The 13,999-nt window shown below is 40.3% G+C and overlaps 1 protein-coding gene across 1 annotated transcript; it reads left to right on the forward strand.

Moving 5' to 3' along the window:
• Window positions 1-1,379: 1,379 nt before the first annotated feature.
• On the forward strand, window positions 1,380-11,908 carry slc7a6 (solute carrier family 7 member 6). The gene is made up of 10 exons (XM_034132747.1): window positions 1,380-1,459; window positions 5,231-5,783; window positions 5,865-5,990; window positions 6,899-7,043; window positions 7,141-7,264; window positions 9,536-9,639; window positions 9,736-9,832; window positions 10,451-10,600; window positions 11,007-11,190; window positions 11,286-11,908. The coding sequence occupies exons 2-10, from the start codon at window positions 5,306-5,308 to the stop codon at window positions 11,351-11,353; spliced, it is 1,476 nt and encodes a 491-aa protein (XP_033988638.1). The 5' UTR covers window positions 1,380-1,459; window positions 5,231-5,305; the 3' UTR covers window positions 11,354-11,908.
• Window positions 11,909-13,999: the final 2,091 nt, after the last annotated feature.

Below are 13,999 nucleotides of genomic sequence, written 5' to 3' on the forward strand. Positions count from 1 at the left end.
TCTATCTTAAACAATCAGAAAGATACGACAGAAATAAGCTGTAGTAGTAGGTAAGATGGTGTTTTTTATCTAAACATATACTTACATGGTAATGGCATCATGCTCAAGATGATTGGACACTTGTGAAAAAGTATTATTCAGGTATAGAGACCCCATTAGAAGTAAAGGGGGTATCATCCCCAAGGTGGTGTCCTCCTCATAAAATAAGCTAAACTACAAAAAATAATTAAAAAGATTGTTCTCAATCTTATTTAATTTTGCCTTAATGCTCAATATTCTTTAATGAAATCCCCTGCCTCATTGTACCTTTTGATAGTACAAAGTGACAAGTACATATTGACCTAAGGTGGGACCTATACAGTATAACTATAAACTGGTCGTGTGTGTGTGTGTGTGTGTGTGTGTGTGTGTGTGTGTGTGTGTGTGTGTGTGTGTGTGTGTGTGTGTGTGTGTGTGTGTGTGTGTGTGTGTGTGTGTGTGTGTGTGTGTTTCACCATGCCTGACACTTCACTAACTTGGCACATACTGCTCCTCTGCCTCTGCCCCATGCTCCTAACACGACCGCTCTAATTACACTTCTGTTCTTCACACACGCTCAGTGGAAATCATGGGACTGATTATAATTATATGATAGATAGAACATGATGTAAATGGCGAATCAGCCAATAACAACAAATAGTATATTGTATTTTTATTTAATGCAATCAAAGTAAAACTTTTGAATGCATTTATTCAGCCCAATAAAACGTCAATGTTTCTAATTCTCTGGCCTTTACAGTTTGTACAGAAAACATACAAACTGTAGGTATTTGTATGTACTTCTCCTGCAATACTTGCACATTAATCTTGCAACATTTTCTTGCGCTATTTTTTCTTGTTTTATGTCTTATATATATTTATGTTGCATTGTAGGAGGAGCCGGGACTTAAGATGTCGATGCCACAACTACAGTGTGGCTGTGCATATGACTATAAAGCCTTTCAACCTTGAACCTTTGAACATATTCAGAATCAGAATTTATAAAAGGACTTTTATTGAACTTTCAGTGAACTTGCAGAGTTTATTTTTTGCAAACATATTTCCAGATGTTTATGGGGACAACTTTTTATTTTTGACTAGTGCAGTAAACTAATTTCCTTATTAAGTTGTGATGGGAATTTATCTCTCAAACACAAACAATAAGTATCCGATAATAATGACTCTCTTTTATCTTGCACTGCTTTTGGTGGTATCACAGATAAGAAATATTCCCTAAATAGCCCTAACCATAGACTGGCCCTAACACATAATGTATGCATATTGTAGTCATAAACTGGTGTACAGTATGCGGCAGCGTCACATGACGTCTCTAGTGAGCAGCGCAGCAGCCAGTTGTTCACCGGCACTGATGCATTCACTAATGGACACCGCGTTGGCTGGTTTTCAAAACCGATAGGCAGGAGGAGGTAAACCAGCACAGGTAAGACTGACAAGATGCCCTGAAAGTGTTCCCGCTGAACAACGAGAATTCCTGTTAAACGGGACATTATCTACTTATTCGCTGAAGATAGAGCTACCTGAATTAGGAACATTTTCAAGCAACGGGACAAAATGAAGTCCCGTCTGTTTGGAGTCCCGGCAAAGTAACCGCATTTAGCCCGGACATTACCGGAAGCTAGGAGGTTCCCATTCAAATGTAAAGTCAAAATAAGCAATTTGTTATTTTTATTTAAAAAAAATTATCCTTTACCTCAGCTGTGACATTTTGTTGAGGGAACGTGAATATTTGTTAGCCACAGTAACATTTTAGATCATTTGGGAGCGGGTCTTATCAAAGAATAAACCAGCGTTAACCGAACGAAAGTAAAGAAAAAACAAGTGTGTGCCAACGCGTAAATACGTTTTCCTTTTGAACTGCCCCCTCCATTTGCCTTTTGGTTCGTAAAGTCTATATTAAACACATGTGGGTTTAGTCAATGCAAATAGCCTCACTTGACGTGTTAAGTGAAACACAGTTTGAGAAAGACAACAAAAGAGTATTCCACATTAGTTAAGTGTGGCATTATTTTGAAAGTCATCAGCGGAAGTCGGGGTTAGTAATTCTCTGTTACTTGTCGCGGGTTATTTTACTAAGGAAACGCCGGCTTGGGATGCTTTGTAGCGTTTTCTTATTGATAGCGATGCTTTTTATGTAGTAGAAAACACGGGTCAATCATAGAAATGTAACATTGTATCAGTAAATAGACTGATCCCTACTGACCTAGCCTCAACACTGAAATTATTAAAGCTGAAAGTGGTAATCATGAGAGCTATGTTAGCAGATGATATCATTCAACACAACCCACCCTTTATTGTTGTAGTGATTTATCCACCTTTGTTTAGCATCATTATCCGTATGCTATAAATTAAGCTTGCATATTTAGTTTTTTAGAAACATGTCTACTGCATAGTACAGGTTGAACAATAAGGTCACGTTTTGATCACAGTAATAAGATGCAAATTATTTGGCCTTGTCGAAGTTCACATGGTTACACATTTAAAGTGCAAACTCTAAATGTAAGCTTTCTTGCAAAAACATCTCAGGTACAATTGACCAAACTTGGAAAATGTCACTGACAGTTTTATTATCCTTTAAAGGACATGCGTTTGAAAACAGTTTGGTAATAGATTTGAATAATCTCAGGTCTTCTGGGACGAAAACATACTCAGAAAAAGTCTGAAAAAAAGCAACAAAATTATTAGTGTAAGAGAGGCTGCAAGCCTGCAACTAAAGATTATTTGCATTGTCAATTATTTCCTCGGTGAATCCATTATTGGATTTTGTCTATAACATTTCTGAAATGAGTATCAAATACCCATCCCAGTTCCTCAAAGTCCAAGGGGATGTCTTTAAATATCTTGTCAGACCAAAACCCAACTAAAGTAGGACATCTCCATATTGCAGGGACTGAAAACCGCATTTTCTGACATTTTTAACCATTATTATCAAATAATTAATTAATCCAGAGTCTTATTCTTTCTGTCTAACTACGTTTACAATAACAAATTGTAAAATTGCTTGATAAATTACTATAACACTGAATCTGTTAAATAAGCAAGAGATACATTTTCTGTTGACAATCTAATCTTGTAATTCTTCAGCTCATAATGTAAAATAAACGATTAGCTTTGAAGTGATCTCAGCATACTAGATAAAAGCCGAAAAGCTGCTTGTGAAGTTTTTCTGAATGATGCAAGGGGAAGATATTGCACCTCCTTGTGTAAAAGGCCTTTTCCAAAAATGTACTCTACTTTACACTTAACTTCCTATGGAGGGTGGGTGACACAAGGTCCGGGCCACAATTCAAACCAGGACATCACAATGACATGAAAAGAGCTTTTGTGCTTAAAATGACGACTGTGACGAATGTACATACTTTTTTATCAATGTATTGCTAACTAAAGCATCACAAGGTATGCTGCACACCACACCTACTGTACGTGATGTCTTCTTCTGCATTGTTGACGCATTTCACAGGGCGACGCACACAAGTTCACACACACGTAAAAAGACTCACACCACTAACACCTTTTTAAAGGGGCCCTATTTTTCTCATACTGCCTGTGCTGCAGCACCTCTTTTCACCCTGTCTGTTGTGATTGGTCAACCGCTTAGAGATGTCATTGTCCTACCCATTAGCCTATCACGTACAATTTGTTGGAGCCCTACCCAATAGAAGCGTGAGTGTTACATAGTGATGTCATTATGTTACGCTAATAATCTATTGATTAAGTCCAATGGAGGCACTTCAGGCAGGGGTGGGAGTGTGTGGGAGAGAAACTCCCTCTGGGGGGAATTTAGCCTTTGCAGACCCTTTACAAAGGCTTTATAACAAATGACATGAAAGTGGTAACCCCCAAAGTTTGAAGAAATCTGTGTTTTGATTTTGCAGTATAGTTCATGTTGTTGACCTGCGTGTGGGACAGTGTGTCTCATTGACTAATGAGATTAATTTAATAGCGGTGTGGTTTTTTGAGTCATCGATTGGTCTGTTTTTGTCAGATAAGCAGGTGTGTGGTGGTGAGTCACAGCATGTGGAACAGATGCCTAATGATTGAAGTGAAGCATGCACCCCACATGGACACAAGCACTGGTCTAATGGGAATATGAGCCCTCAGTCTCTTATATTTATAGTCATGTTATTGTACTGTAAAGTGTACATTTCACCCCTGCTTGTACACTTGTGCTATTATACCCTGCTCTTATGCCACTTAGTCCAGAGTATTCTCTGAAGTTACACCATCTTCAGAGCAATTTTACAACATGTGTCCCTAATATAAGTTCATTATCGAGCAAACTCTGTGAGATTCAATATTTTATTTGTGACCACATCTGTAAACATTTCTTCACAAGATGACACCAACACACAGATACTATGATTAATACAGAAAAAGAGATAAGGGCAAGTAGATGGCCAATCCATCTCCCCATCTCACCCCTCAAATCTACAAATAGATTGTTTGCAGACGATTAGGTTGTTTGTTTTAACATAACATTCCTCAATTGCCAAGTGTTTTTTGACATCATATTTGCTGATGTCTTCCAAACTTCTTTCCATACAGTATGCCAAGTTGTGCATGCAGTTCTATCTGATGGCATGTTTTTGTATGTGAGCTACAGCTGTGGAAGAGACATTTCTACCCAAGTAAATGAAGTTATACCACAGTGTAATAATATTCTGTTACATGTACAAGTCAAATATCACTTATGTAAAAGTACAAGAGTAGATGCATCAAAACATTTAAGTACTTATTTTTGCCAAATGGCCTATTTCAGAATAGTGTTTTTTTTTTTTAATGGGCCTTTTATTTGGATGTCAAATTCAGTTTCGCTGCTGCTCCAGTCTGTGGAAGTACATTCCTTTCTGCTTCGCCAGCTTGGAGCTACAGACCCCCCTCCATTGTAGGTAATGGACTTTAGAAAAGTACTTCATACAACTCCACTTTAAAACATCCTAACTCTCCCTTTAAATCCCTTTAAGGCTGGTACCCTCAGGCTGGTACATTTCTCCTTCTCTGCAGTTAATGTTTCCACCCTCGCTGCCCTTTCTGTTATCTGTTCATCCCAACCCTCTCTGCTCATGACCTTTCTTTCACCCCTGTTACACACACTAGAGATTACATTTAGCAACTCTTCTGACTCACCACTCTGGCATTCAGCTCCTCTCCGCGTCACCAACAATGACTTGTTACATCTATGTGTGTTGGACAGGTTGCTCCAGAGGTTGCCAGGCAGGGACTTCAGTCTGCAGCGTCCACGTCTGTGAGGGTCTGAGACGGCGGTACCATGGCCGACCACGAAGAATCCCAGAAGATGAACGGTTCCTCCCATCATGAGGAGCCTCCCAAAGAGAGCATGCAGCTGAAGAAGGAGATCTCGCTGCTCAACGGAGTCAGCCTGATCGTGGGGAACATGATCGGCTCCGGCATCTTCGTCTCCCCTAAGGGCGTGCTGATCTACAGCGCCTCCTACGGGCTGTCGCTGGTCATCTGGGCCATCGGGGGGATCTTCTCTGTGATAGGGGCCCTCTGCTACGCTGAGCTGGGCACCACCATCACCAAATCAGGGGCTTCTTATGCGTACATCCTGGAGTCATTTGGAGGCTTCATTGCATTCATTCGTCTGTGGACTTCTCTGTTGATCATTGAGCCCACCAGCCAGGCGGTCATAGCCATTACGTTTGCAAACTACCTGGTGCAGCCGCTCTTCCCAACGTGTGAGCCGCCGTACGCAGCGTCCAGGCTCATCGCTGCCGCCTGTATATGTGAGTTCTGTCTGCTCATGTCTGTGTTCCTGGAGGAGTAAATACAAAGAGCATCTCTTAAGTATTTCTGTCTTCCCCCAGGTCTACTGACGTTCATTAACTCTGCCTATGTGAAGTGGGGAACGCGCGTGCAGGACACTTTCACCTACGCCAAGGTGGCAGCCCTCATCGTCATCATCATCACAGGCATCGCCAAGCTGTGCCAGGGTCAGTGATGTCTCTACAACATTGACTTTTCAGTGTTCTTTGTTTTAAGACACATGCTCAGATTTAAAGCTGGGTTAATGACTAATACAGTGGTGAACCGTGTCTATCACAACTGGACCTTCTGTAGACACACACACACCCCGCCACCACCGCCACCATTTTCTTTCTTCTTCTGGATAGTCAATAATTAAATATTCAATATAAAATAACCCCATGGTAGAGCCTTGTTTTGTTTACTCCCATGTTTATAAAATACTCGGTAAATGAGAAGTACATTCTTAAAATATATAAATATGTTTACATGCATGCATATACTGAGTGACAGATTAAGCATTAAGAAAAAACTGAATATTTGTCATTACACTATGGTACTCCACTCCACTATCGAGTACTAAAACCCTGTTGTTTAAACCAAAATGTTGGTTTCCGAATGGGTACACACACTATTATATATATCCCCCATTATTATGTCCTGAGCTGTATTGTATTGTATTCTGGGTAATGTAAAGCGCGACGTAAAAACAAATCCACCATCGGCTGTTATTATCAATATAGACACCAGAGCAGTGTATCATGTTATCTTCATATATGATTTCATCATGCATGACTCTATTGAGAAGACACCATCATATCACCCTGCCCTTGCAAACTTTTACTTACATTTTAAATACAAAATTAAGCAGTCTGAAGTGGATCATTTCTGAATTGTTTTCAGTCCTTATAGCCACAGGGAACCCTCTCGTATCTCATGTGGCAGGTTCCTTTAGTTAAACTGTCATGGCTGAAACGGTACACACCACACTGACTTTATAGGAAGTTTCAAATCCCAGGATCCATCGGCGGTGGGATTATAGGATCAATGCACAGAATTATGATCATTTTCTTTAATTATTGTGTCTCTCTCTTAGGTAACACAGCCAACTTTGAATCATCCTTTGAGGGATCGTCTACAGACCCTGGCAACATCGCGCTGGCGCTCTACTCTGCCCTCTTCTCCTACTCGGGCTGGGACACTCTCAACTTTGTCACTGAGGAGATCAAAAACCCTGAAAAGTAACTTTGGTGCTTCGCTTTCTGTAGAAGGTGTGGACCCAATACTTGAATGATCCAGCTAATAATCCAGCTAATGATCCCATGCGGTGTGTTTCAGGAACCTGCCTTTGGCCATCGCCATCTCTATGCCCATCGTCACCATCATCTACATCCTCACTAACGTGGCCTACTATGCTGTGCTGGATGCTAGTGCTATACTGGCCAGTGATGCAGTGGCAGTGGTGAGTTAACCAGCTGTGATGAAGCCCTGAGAGGCACGAGAGAAAGAACATCTGGTCATTCATTTTCTGATACCTATTTCTTTCCTTTGTTTATGACTAAAAAGCTGAAAGAGAGTGTATGCCCGTACGGTATCATATTTCTAAGTTTCTTCATTATCATTTTTTCATCTGTGATACTTTTTCTTTAGTTATGTAAAAGAAAAAATGTAAAGATTATTAAGCTTTTATCTCCTCTTTGAAAGCCATTATTATTTTAGCCTTGTATATATTGTTTGTTGTAGTTCTCATTTGGCGACATAAGGCTAACGTGCACACCCACGCTATATTCTAAATGGGACTCAAAGCATTCATGTTTACTTCCAGGTGAGTTTGAATTTCTTGATACATTTTACTACAAGGTATGTAACATTACTGTCATATTTAAAAATATATATATAATTCTTTATTTTAGCTAAAAATGTATTTTAATCATATCAATTTAAAAAAAGAGTAATTTAGCAAAAATGATTAGGGCAAAATGTTTCCCATCGGTTTCACAGATCAAATAAATAAATAAAGGAACTAAGAAAGAACCTGTCAGACATGTTTTCCCCTGTTATGAAGTCATACACAAAGGACCACTCAGAAAGAAAATCCACAAACATGTTTCCCCCTCACTTACCTCTAATGCCCCTTTCACACCGGCGCTTTTCCAGCTCCAGCTCCGGCTCGGAGCTGGAGCTGGAAAAGCGCCGGTTTTTCCTGTTCACACCGCAGCGGCGCCGCGTCATAGCTCCGGAATGCGGTTCACTTCCAGCTCCAAAAAATTGTCGGTCTAGAGCATAGACTGTATATATAAATATATATATATATATATATATATATAATAATAATATATATATATATATAATATAATATAATAATAATAATATATATATATATATATAATATATATATATACGGAGCTATGACGCTTACGTCTCTCTTACGTCGAGGCGTGCAGGAAACTAAACCCACCTAACCTGAACATGGGTCGACTGAAGAGTCTCGTCATGCCTGCCTACAAGCAGTAGCGCTGAGCAAAGTGACTAGAAGGCAACCACACACTTATAAAAAAAAAACACACTTTATAAAGTCAGGCAACACTAACTAGGCTTCGTGTGATTCTGTTTATTTGTACCTTACTTTGACCATCCGTTCGCTGTTATTGATAATTGTGGAGAGCAGGCAGACGTTTTGTTTGTTATTATAGCAGCTATCGGATGGAATCAATACATGGGCTGCACAGGTTGTCATGTCCGACTATCACAAGTAGAATCATAATGAAAAATACGCCGGTAAAAAGTGCCTGTAGAAAACGGCTTAGCAAGTAGTCAGTTTAGCTTCGGTTGCTATGCTAACATCACCCATGTTATACCAGAGAAACTTTCATAACAGCGTTGTGATGCCAAACAGCGTCAATTCAGACTGACACACATTCACTGAAGGGGAACTGGGGATATGTATCAGCTGCTTGTGTGACAGTCAGACAGTGAATACTTTAGAGCCGTGTGAGCTAACCCAGAGCTAACGGGAGAATAAACTCCCGTGGAGAGCAGCCAGCACTGCAGCGGTCGGTAAATGCCGCTGAAACACATTAATAAACAATGAACCACGGCACTCTGGAGAAAAGTATAAGATTGGAGAAGTCGTTATTTAATTTAATCTGGCTTCGTATGATTAAAAGCAACACGATCATCGACCCGACGCAGTCCCCGGCCCGTTGTTGTTGTGAGCTCCGTTGGGGAGAAAATCAGCGATGTAAACGGTGACGTCATGACGCAGCAGCGGCAGCTCTGAGCGGTGTGAACAGAGCGGGAGCTGAAAAGGGAAACCGGAGCTGAACCAGAAAAGCTCTAGCTAGGAGCTAGAAAGGGAAAAGCGCTGGTGTGAAAGCCGCATAAGGGCTTCTTTTTCTAAAATAAAATATGCAGATGAGACAGAGAACTGCTGCATGTGTTTAAGTTGAAAGTGTGTGTGTGTGTGTGTGTGTGTGTGGTGTGTGTGTGTGTGTGTGTGTGTGTGTGTGTGTGTGTGTGTGTGGTGTTGTGTGTGTGTGTGTGTGTGTGTGTTGTGTGTGTGTGTGTGTGTGTGTGTGTGTGTGTGTGTGTGTGTGTGTGTGTGTGTGTGTGTGTGTGTGTGTGTGTGTGTGTGTGTGTGTGTGTGTGTGTGTGTGTGTGTGTGTGTGTGTGTGTGTGTGTGTGTGTGTGTGTGTGTGTGTGTGTGTGTGTGTGTGTGTGTGTGTGTGTTCAGACATTTGCAGATCACACTCTGGGTGTGATGAGCTGGACCATCCCCATCGCTGTGGCTCTGTCCTGCTATGGAGGACTCAATGCCTCCATTATAGCTGCCTCCAGGTACTATATGAGCACCACAGACACAATCTGCACGGGTTATTCAATAATATCCTTCCCTCAGTGTTATCCGTCTTCATTTCTGTTTCTTGTGTGCAGGTTGTTCTTCGTGGGCTCTCGTGAGGGTCACCTCCCAGACGCTCTGTCCATGATCCACATAGAGAGGTTCACCCCCATCCCCGCTCTCATCTTCAATGTACGAAAACAGATCCATTATTATTGGATTCTAGCAGAGGAAGAACAGGAAACTTCAATTTAGCCCACATCAATCACTAGGGATACGTTTAGCTTTTTAAGTTATCGCCTGGATTGGCTATGTTATACATATTGCATCATTTATGGCAAAAGTGTGAGGTCTTGTCTTAAGAGTTTAAAGCCTTAAAGGGGCCCTAAAATGATTTTCTTGGGGTGTTCTTTTTAAAACCATCATTCCTGCTCCAGGCTTTAAATCAGTAGTTTTTTACAATTGTCACCATTTTGAGCCAAATCTCAAATGTTCATGTTTGTCCTATAGAGAAAGTATATGACCTGGTCCTGGTTACTACAAGAGCCAATGCTGCTGTACTCAAATGCAACGTTTTGGTAATCATTGACATATACCTGACCACACCATAATACCATCATATTGGGTAGTTGTGATCAGTATTGTTGTTTAAAGCTTTAAAACACTGAAAGTGGATATTATTAATATGAATCTTTGTTATTTATAACCATCTCAGGTAAATAAAGCTATTGAGGATGTATGAGGAGAACACAATGGAGTGTGTGAGACTCACTGTTTGATGTCTCCCTTCCTCCTCTGTCCTCTGTGCAGTGTATCATGTCTCTGATCTACCTGACAGTGGAGGATGTGTTCCAGCTCATCAACTACTACAGCTTCAGCTACTGGTTCTTCATGGGGCTGTCCATCGCCGGGCAGATCTACCTGCGCTGGAAGGAGCCCGACAGACCCCGACCTCTCAAAGTAAGACCCTTTCTTTATTATCTCCTAAATAATGATTTTAATATCATATTCAAGATTTTTTTTTTTCTTCTAAATGTTTCATTTGAACATTTTTGGGAATATTCAAGTTTGGAATATTCAATATTTTATCTATTAAATGAATGATTTTATAATTTTAGGGAATATTCAAGATGTTACCTCACATTTTGTATTTCTTTTTGGAGGGGGGGTTGTACCACTTTAATTTCGTAGAATATCAAAGTTTGTTTCTTATAAATGTATAACATTAATCTGCAGAATTCCGTTTTATCCAGAATATGACTCCCCTCAGGCTAAATGTTGTCTTTACTTCCAATGACCCTATTACTCTGTCATGTCAGAGCCAATGAAGACTAACCATTCTTGTGTTGTGTTTCTCTCCTTAAAGCTGTCTCTAGTGTACCCGGTGATTTTCTGCATGTGTACTGTGTTCCTGGTGGCGGTCCCTCTCTACTGCGACACCATCAACTCCCTGATTGGCATTGGTATCGCCCTGTCAGGGGTCCCCGTCTACTTCCTGGGCATCTACCAACCAGAGTCCAAACGGCCCCCCATCGTCACCAAGCTGCTGCGTGAGTGCACTGCACATCCTGCACACACCAGGCACTCTTCAGCTGCCTCCCCCCCCCTCTCCCCCCTCTCATGCTGTCCTCTCTTCTCCCTGCAGGTTCCCTCACTCACTGCACTCAGCACACTTGCTACTGTGTGCTGACAGAGATGGACAAAAGTGAATAGCCCTGAAGCAGCAGTCTCATCCTCACTGGGGCTCCTGTGTGGGTCAACAAAATGACTTTATAGTACTGTTTACCACGTTGAAGCCCTCAGACTCCACTGACTTGTTTACAAAACTGAAATGCTGCCACAGACGCCCTCGTTCACATGCAGATGAATCCTGGCATTCCGGGATATTCAAAGACTCCGAGACATATTGTGGATACTGTTACATTTGCTTCATCACATTATTTAATTACCTCTATTATAAAGGATTGCCTTGTTATTTTAATATGCAGTGTATATATATATATATATATATATGCCTCTTCAACATCATGTGCCTGTGAGGCGCTGCACATGACCACAGGGACCTGATAATGATGCAATGCATTTGTATTCTATGGTTTAGTCCTATTTTAACTGAAAGATATTACGTGCAGTATACGGTGTGAATGTGCTCAAATCTCACCTGAGAATTCAGACAAATCATGAATTGTCCGTCATGTTCAAAGGGAAGAAAATGTAAAAAACAACATAATATAGTGTGTAAAAAATAAATGCAAAAACGGCATAGTATATGTATGTCCAAAATACTTTTTAAAAAACGGCATAGTATAGTATTATGAAACAATCTATACCATACAATTATTTAAATGTATTACATGAATTGAGTTGAACCAACCTATTTTTAAAAATTAAAGGTAGGGTAGGTCATTTTGGAGAAACCAGCTCGAGTGCGCTAGAATTTGAAAATACACAACCGGAAAAAATCTGCCACTTCCATACAGAGCCCCTCCTCCAACACACACGAACGCGCACATGACCAATGAGGGCACGAGATAAGTTTGTGCAGATGGAAGGCTGACAGGCAGGTAGGCCATCCAGTTACTTTAGCCGGGCCGGCTTGGTCGTGCTTTTTACAGTACTACGGCTTCCACAGATGACTTTTTATGTATTTATTGTCAAAGCATTTAATATATTCATTGTTATCGGGATGTTAAGAGCATTCCATGGAATATAACAAAGTGTTTCTGAAATAAATGACATACCCCACCTTTAACCTGTTAAGCCCGAGAGACCCCGGTACCGGGGTACTGCCGCAACATCTTGCAGGAAACAGTGTCTGAGGGCATGTTCATTTAATAAAACTATGAATGTTTTATATCCATGTAACGGGAAGAAACTCATCTAACTGATCTTTTTTTTTTTTTTCAAAAGAAAACCCACAATGCTAACACTGAGCCTCTGAATTAGCAACGAGCGAAAAATGCTAACACCTTACTGCACCGAAAATCACTCACAAAACCTTATTATTTATCTTTTCACCACATCCAACACATCGTGAGGTGACACAGAATCGATTGACACCGACATTACCACTGAATCATACGTATTTGCGACGTTATAAGCAAAAACGGACATCAAAACAGGTGATGCTAGGTAGCTAAAATTGCTAAAATGTTTACCTTGGCTCTGTAGTCTCTCCAAAGTGGTCTTCAATGGCATTAAAACGATAAAAACGCTGCTGAAGTTAATCCATAGGTTAATCCAATGTGTCTGTGTCCCTTTGAAATGATTTCTGATAATCCATAAGCATTAAAACTGCTTTTCCGTTTCCAGATGTCAAAGCTAGAGATAGGTCCACTCTGATGCAAATTAGATGCGCGAAGCCCCCACCTTTTCTCTTCACAACGTGTGTGTGTGGGGGACTCCCCCTTCGATTCTATTGGCTCTAACGGTCAGAAAGAGTTGTCAACCATCAAAATCGAGCAAGGGGAGCCAGAGATATGGAAAATCCACCCAAATGACCCCAGAAGTGGTTTATTTTTGCTAAATCTCTCTAAAAAGGTCACATGTCACTTGTTTTGCATCAATCTTGATACAGGGTACTTATTATATGTTGTACTTTGGATTCCTAAAGCTTTTAGTCTACCTTACCATCATCCAAGGGTGGTTTTCACTATAAGTAAAAAAGAATTTTTGGACGGACACTATAATTTACAGTTTTTTACTATGTAAAATCTGAATTTTCTTTAAAATAAAAAACATCTATATTGATTCTGACTTTTCTACATCCAACTCACAGGTTTATCATTACTTTGAGAAAAAAGATTATTAATTTAACCATTTTAGAAGGGAAGATATGGTCATTTGTTCTGGGAATGTCATTTTTCGAGCCTGAGACCTGAAAAACAGGCTCAGGGCTTAAGAGGTTAAATAACAGTTGAACCAAGTTATTTTTATAACTATTATTAACCTGTTAAGCCCTGAGCCTGTTTTTCAGGTCTCAGGCTCGAAAAATGACATTCCCAGAACAAATAACCATATCTTCCCTTCTAAAAGGGTTAAATTAATAATCTTTTACCTATCTCTGGCCCCCCTTGCTCGATTTTGATTAATGAAATCTCTTTATAACCGCTAGAGCCAATGGAATCGAGGGAAAGTTATATACACACCAAAACGTTAACAAATAAGGAGTGAGAGTGACGCGTTACCAAAACCGGAAGCTGCATACACTCTGGTGGCTACCATTAGCAGCTAACTTTTCCGCTCCGATTTTTACATAAAAATGGAATTATGGATTATAAATAATTTCTTTAAAGGCACAGGTACATTATCAACCTATGGATCAACAGTTGTAGCATTTATTTTTTTCGTTTTAATGCC

The sequence above is a fragment of the Trematomus bernacchii genome, unplaced genomic scaffold (genome assembly GCF_902827165.1).
Source record: "Trematomus bernacchii unplaced genomic scaffold, fTreBer1.1, whole genome shotgun sequence".
In the NCBI taxonomy this organism is placed as follows: domain Eukaryota; kingdom Metazoa; phylum Chordata; class Actinopteri; order Perciformes; family Nototheniidae; genus Trematomus; species Trematomus bernacchii.

Bases quoted from the DNA above. Each gene is read 5' to 3' on its own strand.
- slc7a6 (XM_034132747.1), top strand. From the start codon at position 5,306: ATGGCCGACCACGAAGAATCCCAGAAGATGAACGGTTCCTCCCATCAT. The intron at 5,784-5,864 runs GTGAGTTCTGTC...GTCTTCCCCCAG, and splicing joins CATCGCTGCCGCCTGTATAT to GTCTACTGACGTTCATTAAC. The intron at 9,833-10,450 runs GTACGAAAACAG...TCCTCTGTGCAG, and splicing joins TCCCCGCTCTCATCTTCAAT to TGTATCATGTCTCTGATCTA.